We start from the raw sequence: 6948 nt of genomic DNA, 5'->3' as shown, positions 1-6948 counted from the left end.
TTTTTTTTTTTTACTTTCTACCCATCATGGAATTGAATAGAAAAATGTTGCACATCTCGATTTATTCAAGTTCTAGAGTTATCGGTCACATCAAATAATGATTGGTTATTATGGAGTGAGAGTTTTCCTCAAAAACTTGAAGGAATTCCCTGAGTTGGACAAGGCAATAACATAAGTAATGAAACAATTTATTGCATGAATGAACTTGTAACCTATTAACTTGACTGGCCTAAACAATTTTATGATAAGGCAAATGTCCCAGCTTCAATTCCTTTATGAAATTCCTTTATGAAACAAGAGCTTTTTTTATGTTTTCATTCCAAACACAGCTACTCATATAATCACACTGTTAGCGTCTACTATCAACCAAAAGTAGACTAGCAGAGAGTCTATGGCCCCAATTTGGAAAATTAGAATCATAGATCCAAATGTAAGGTCACTCAAAAAGTGATTTATGATGTTGTATCTATGTACATTATATGACTACTTAGTAAAAGATACATTGTTTGATGTCATAGGAATACATTTCTAAAGATATGTTAGTTACATTATTATTTCTCTGTAAACAAAATATCCTGGATATGTCATATACTTTTATTTGAATCATATTTCTACAAGCATTTTTCAATAACTTCTGAAACACACCATAGACATGAACTATATCATATTATCTTTTAAATTATGTCTTTGTGTTGTACATACCTGCATTAAAAAACAAAAAAAAATCCTCCATTAACAAAGTGATCAAAGATTTCCCATCACAGACTTTAAGATACATGTTTCCTTTGTTTAATTCACTTTATTACTTAAACATGAAAAGAAAGTCTTAATTCTATTATCCTAACATCTAATTTTGGAGTGTAGATGTTTTGCTTACTTTTATTGCTATTTCAACCAGTTGCTATAAAAATGTTATGATACAGATTATATTTGTATATGTGCTTATAAGTTTTTTATAAACTCCTCATTTTATTTAATCTCTATGATTATGTTATGCACTTTGTATCACATGTGGACTGTTATTTTTATCCAAACATGTTGACTTGCTTTTCTCTTAATAACATACAACTGAGCAATTGCATTTATCTTAATAACTTACAATTGAACATTTTGTCATTTTTAACAGCTGAAGATGCTTGTGGAGGAACAATGAGAGGATCCAGTGGCATCATATCCAGCCCTAGTTTTCCTAATGAGTACCATAACAATGCTGATTGCACTTGGACCATTGTAGCAGAGCCTGGGGACACAATTTCACTCATATTTACTGATTTTCAAATGGAAGAGAAATATGATTACTTAGAAATAGAAGGTTCTGAGCCACCTACAATATGGTAAGTGAATAGCTTCTATTAACCTAGCATTGATGTTGTTGAAGCAAACTAGGGAACAGAACAACTGAATGTGGATTTTTACAGGTTTGGATATTTTAAAGATCTTGTAGGAAAGTTATGAGAGGAGGTTGTCAGATCTGAGGGATATTTTGAAGCTGGACAATTTACATAAAAAATAGATTGAAATTTTTGAAATACAAAGCCTCCCATTGGTATTATTTTATCATTCAATCAGTAAAAAGTAATCTATGACTTTATCAAAACTTGTATAAACAAATAAAATTCATTCCTACTGTAAACTACAGTTGTGTTTCTTAGCATGCCAGTCCATACTTGATGTTTTCTCTCAAATTAATTGAATAGCCTTGGAAGTAATTTGCCCTTGTTTAAGTAGACTTTTTATATACCTTTATATCTGAAAGCAAAAATTAAACACCATCACCCAGGGAAATATGGTTTGTTTCTTAGGAAACTCAAGGCATGATCTAATGAAACCTGCAAAGTATTCAGAACATGCTTTTAAGACATAGTATTTTTAAAGTAAAATGTTTATGCTATTTTAAAAATTTGTATCTCATGATATCATTGAGTAGATTATGATTCAATAACTGAGTGAAAGAAAGAATGGTAAGATGACATTGATAAAGGAAAGAGATAGACAAACACTAGACTAGAAAGGACCTTTTAAGCCATATAAAGATTTGCTAAGAAGCATGGGAATTTATCTAAAACAATTACATGAAAAGGTTTGAATTTGCAAATGATTATTCTTATTGAAATGAAGAGACTGATTTGAAGAAGGGCTAAATTAGCTGTAGGAAGGTCACTTAGAGATGATTGCAGTATTCCAAAAAAAGATTATGGTAGCTTGAATTAGACTCATATTAATGAGATAAGGAAGTAGACTGAGTTGAGAGATACTGATGATGTATAATCAAAAGGACATTGTAATGGACTGGGGGGTGATAAAAAAGTATTAAAATAAAACCTGGCTTTCTGACCTGAACAAACGGTGAAGGCAGTAGTAATATTCACAAAATGGGAAATTGCTGAAGAAAGATCAAGTTCGGAATGAGAACCCTATAAATACTGAGATTTGTTTTGAATATATTTAGTTGGAACATTGTTTGAGATGTGAAATTAAAGCCATCTAATAGACAACTATATCTCTTACATGATTTAATAATTTAGAGCAAAAGCACAACACTTATATTTAATTAATATTGATGGTAAGTAAACCAACAGGCAACGGTATAATTGGATAGATAGGGATAGGATAAAATGAGAAGACAAGGGGGACTAGGACTGAATCTGAAAATTAACAACATATAAGGCCGGGACTTAGAAGGATGAAACAGCAAAGAAAACTGAGGGAATTCATTTGAAGCGGTATCAGAAGGAAGTCTTAAGAAATAAAGTTTCATGCAGACAAGGAAAGAAGAGTGAAGAAAGAAAGCAGACAGCATTGTGGACTGCTGCTAAAACGACACTATGTAAATGTTTTTAAAATTTTACAGTTTCCTGGGCTTCAGAAAAAAGTACAAATCATTTCCTTAATTATAAATCCTACATTTCATGATAGAACAAAAGTAACACACTTATATATACCTACTTATTTCCTGCTCTATGTTTAGGCCCTCAATACTCAGAGTTACATGCCTTTAATTATTCCCATGATAAATTTGTATCAGAATGCAATAAGATCCACCTAAGTTTTGTGTTCAAATGCTAGATAATTTTAAAACTATTGCTTGAGAAATTGCTACTTCAGTGGTGATTCACATTCAAGTCATAACAAGGTAGATGATAATGCCATATATCTTTTAATAATTGTAACATATTTTACTATATAAGTGATCCTATTAAAATGGCAGTTTTTAACTTGACCAATATTTTACTACTAGATATAGTAAAGGAAAATGAACACTGTTTTATACTACTAGTTCCTGACCTACAACCAAACTCTAGAAACCAAATCTGTCACATTTACTCTGGATTATAATGCCTCCATTTATGTTCATATAGTCACTTTCTTGTTTCAGATTAAATATTCTTAATAATGATTTGTTTATCTTCTTATCAATCTAAGTTGTTTCAACAATATAGCTTGTCCAATAACAGCATCAGATCTACAAATTTCTTTCATCTGTTTTCTCCTTTAAATGACACTCTGCCACTGTATTTATTTTCATCTGCCTTAGAAAGAAAATAGCAACTAAGAAACGTATTGTTTTGGTTCTTTTTAAATTAATGTTACAGTGAAAGTTTAGGTAGACCTGTCAAAATCTTTCTTATATGCTAAATAAAAAATAAAATCATTTGGCATGTTTCAAGAAAATGACACAAATGTTCAAACTGTATTTCTATAAATGCCAATATAAAGATATATAGAATTGGTAAACTAATAATATTATATATACTCACTTCAGTATCATAAAATAACATTCCTTTTAAAATGTATTACTTACAGAATTTGTGTATTAAATGATCTGTAAATAATTAAAATAAAACTTTTTAAACTCTGGCCCTGTAATCCCCTTAAATCCTTCAAGATTCTCCTATCTTTTTAAATACATGGTCATCAAAATAACACACTTTATTTCATGTAGCATTATATCAAGCAGTCTTCCTTGTAACTATGCACTGTTCATATAACATATTCAATTCATAATAGCATTCAAAACCAAGGTGAACAGGGAGACCTTCACATCCTTTTGATTAAAATTACAAATAATTATTCTGACTTCAGAGCCTTCATTCAGAGACTGGAAACTTGTCACTAGCTACAATATATTATAGTTATATTCTTGAAGTGCACAGAGTGTGGCAAGGCTTAATGAGCCTGTTTTTGACTTTGGTCACACAGACTAAACCAGCCCAACAATTGTGCTGCAAAAAAAAATATTTACACTTAGTCCATGCTTTACTTGCAGACTATATATACTAAGTTGTTAGGTTCTTGTTTATTTAAAAAAAAAAATCAGTAGCATCACTGCATAATCCAACAGGAATGCAATTCATTCATTTAATTAATTATTACTGGTGGATAAAACTGTATGTGAGACCTGAAAAATGTCAACTGATCCATTATAGTGAAGTAAAAAATGACATAGCATAAAGATGCTTGTATTCTAGTTTCAACTTTGACTCCTTGTTGATGGAAGACAATGGGTAAGTCATGTCGCCTCCCTAGATCTCAGGTTTCTCACTTATAACATCCAAGGTTTCTCTTAATTCTGATATTATGGCATTCTCTGCTTAAGTGCTATAGCAGAAACAAAGAACTAAAAAGTTAACTAAATACAATACTTCATAAATAACTATTTACAAATCCTTGGATGAAGAGTTGGATTTGATACTCTTAAAGTTATTTCCAAACTTAAATAATGGAATTCAATACTCTTAAAGTTATTTCCAAACTTAAACAATATCATGGAATTGGCCAATTGTCAAATGTGTATTATTGGATTTTTAATAGAATTCCATTTATTCAATGTTTATTCAACAAATACTTGTTGGGGTATCTGCTTTCTAAGAGCATTATTCTAAGGGCTTCTATTTCTAAAACACCAGAGAGGCCTGCTTCTGCAGAGCTTACGCTCTACCAGGGGATAAAGACAATAAGCAGTAATCAGCATAAATGAGGTACATATATACTTGATGTAGACAGTGATAAGAAAGAAAAGGTGTGGAAGAGTAAGAGAGGTCAGGAGAACAAGAATGTTGTGATGAGTATGTAGCTTACCTAATTGAAAAGTTGAGATTTGAGCAGTCTTGAAGACTATAAGGAAGTTAATCAACCGGTTGAGTCCTTAGGCAGAAATGGCACCTAGAGCAAGGTACATAAAGCAGAGTGGGCCTTATTGTGTTGTAGGATGACCTAAGAAGCCATTGTGGCTAGAGAATAGTAACGATGGATGAAGGCAGTGGGAGAGAAAGAGAAATAAAGATAATTAATAGAGCCTGGCTCAAGACTTTTAATAGATAATTAATAGAGCCTGGCAAAAGACTTTGGCTTTTAGTCTCGAAGAAATGTGAATTCATTGGAGGGGCTTGAGCACAGTAGGGACATGATTTACATTATCACTTAAAAAAAATAGTCACTATGGCTGCCATGTAGAGAATAAACTATAGGGGGAAAGATAAAAGAACAAAGATTATTTGTGGCAGGAAAGTGAGAGTTTATAATTATGAAATAAGAAAATAGCACTGGAGGTGAGAGGAAATTATTGGGTTTTCAGGATAAACCATAGAATTTAATTGAGATGTGAAGTTGGAGAAAAAAGAAAAAAAATAGCTCTAAAGAATAGCTCTAATAACCTACTAATTCAGATCCCAGATTATTTGGCCTGCAGAACTGAGCAAATACAATTTACATTAGGAAATATTGGGAAGGCTATTGATGAAACATTTTTGGAGGGATGTTGTGGAGCTTAAATTTGGACCTGTTAAGCTTCAGATGACTAACATGTCTGTAGTTGAAAATTTCAAGGAGACAATTGGATATACAAATTTTAGTTTCCAGTCAAAGATGAGGGCCAAACTTCTAAATTTGGAAATCTTTAAGTGGAAGTAATTATTCCGGTTTATACAAGTTGAAATGATTATTAAATTAAAAAAAAAAAAAGAAAAAGGAACTAATACCTGAATCCTAAGACACTCCAAAACTAAAAAGTCAGCAAAATTAGGATAAACCAGTAAAGGAGATTAAGGATGAGAGTAAATGAGATAGGAGGAAAAACAAGAAAGTACAGTTACCTCTTAGTATCTTCAGGAGATTGGTTCCCAGACCACCCCTGCTTATACAAAAATCTTGGGATGCTAAAGTTCCTTATATAAAATGTGGTAATATTTGCATACAACCTACACGCATGTGTCCATATATTTTAAATAATCTCCAGGTTATCTACAATACCTAATATAATGCAAATGCTCTGTACATAAATTTTATACTGTATGGATCATTTTGTGGTATTATTGTTGTATTGATATTGTTTTTTTTTAAAATATTTTTGATTTGTGATTGGTTGAATCTGCTAATATGGATCCCACAGACATAGAAGATTGACTGTATAAATATTCCTGGAAACCAAATGAAAAAATTATCATGGAATTGGCCAGTTGTCAAATGTGTATTATAAGCTACTAAAATAAGCTCCAAAAGTGATCACTGGATGTAGTTACGAGGGGTCATTGGGTAACTCTGATGAAAATAATTTTGTAGGTGACAGGCTGACTGGAGAGGTTTGAAGCCAGAATTGGAAGAGATATTATAGACAATTACTATAAATAAATTGTTCAGAAAAGTGCAAAAAAGACAGAGTGGTGGGACAATAGGTTAAAAAGAAAGTAGGAAGGGAAGAATATTTTTCTCCTTTTTTAGAGTTTATTATAAAATATGTTCCCAAATTAATCAATGAATTTAGTAACATGGAAGTTACTGATAACTTTGATGAAAGTAATTTTGTAGTTGACAATGTGATTGGAATAGTTTTAAGGGAGAATCTGAGAGCAGATATTATAAATAATTTGTATAAATTATTCAGGGAAGTTTACAAGAAATAGATGTAGGTAGTTAACATAATAGATGCACATAGTTTTGGGGTACATATGA

The 6948-nt window shown here is 31.4% G+C and overlaps 1 protein-coding gene across 6 annotated transcripts in view; it reads left to right on the top strand.

Annotated features, from left to right (window-relative positions):
* Positions 1 to 6948, top strand: part of CSMD3 (CUB and Sushi multiple domains 3) — a 1251170-nt gene that overhangs the window by 321147 nt on the left and 923075 nt on the right. For all 6 annotated transcript variants that reach the window (XM_017498748.2, XM_017498749.2, XM_037727955.1 and 3 more), the window contains exon 5: positions 1127 to 1334. In XM_017498748.2, the coding sequence (XP_017354237.1) occupies positions 1127 to 1334 (208 nt within the window). The remainder of the gene's footprint in view (positions 1 to 1126; positions 1335 to 6948) is intronic.

The sequence above is a fragment of the Cebus imitator genome, unplaced genomic scaffold (assembly GCF_001604975.1).
Source record: "Cebus imitator isolate Cc_AM_T3 unplaced genomic scaffold, Cebus_imitator-1.0 Scaffold250, whole genome shotgun sequence".
NCBI classification, from domain to species: Eukaryota; Metazoa; Chordata; class Mammalia; order Primates; family Cebidae; genus Cebus; species Cebus imitator.
The sequence above is the reverse complement of the archived record's forward strand: the minus strand, read 5'-3'. Positions and strand labels throughout refer to the sequence as shown.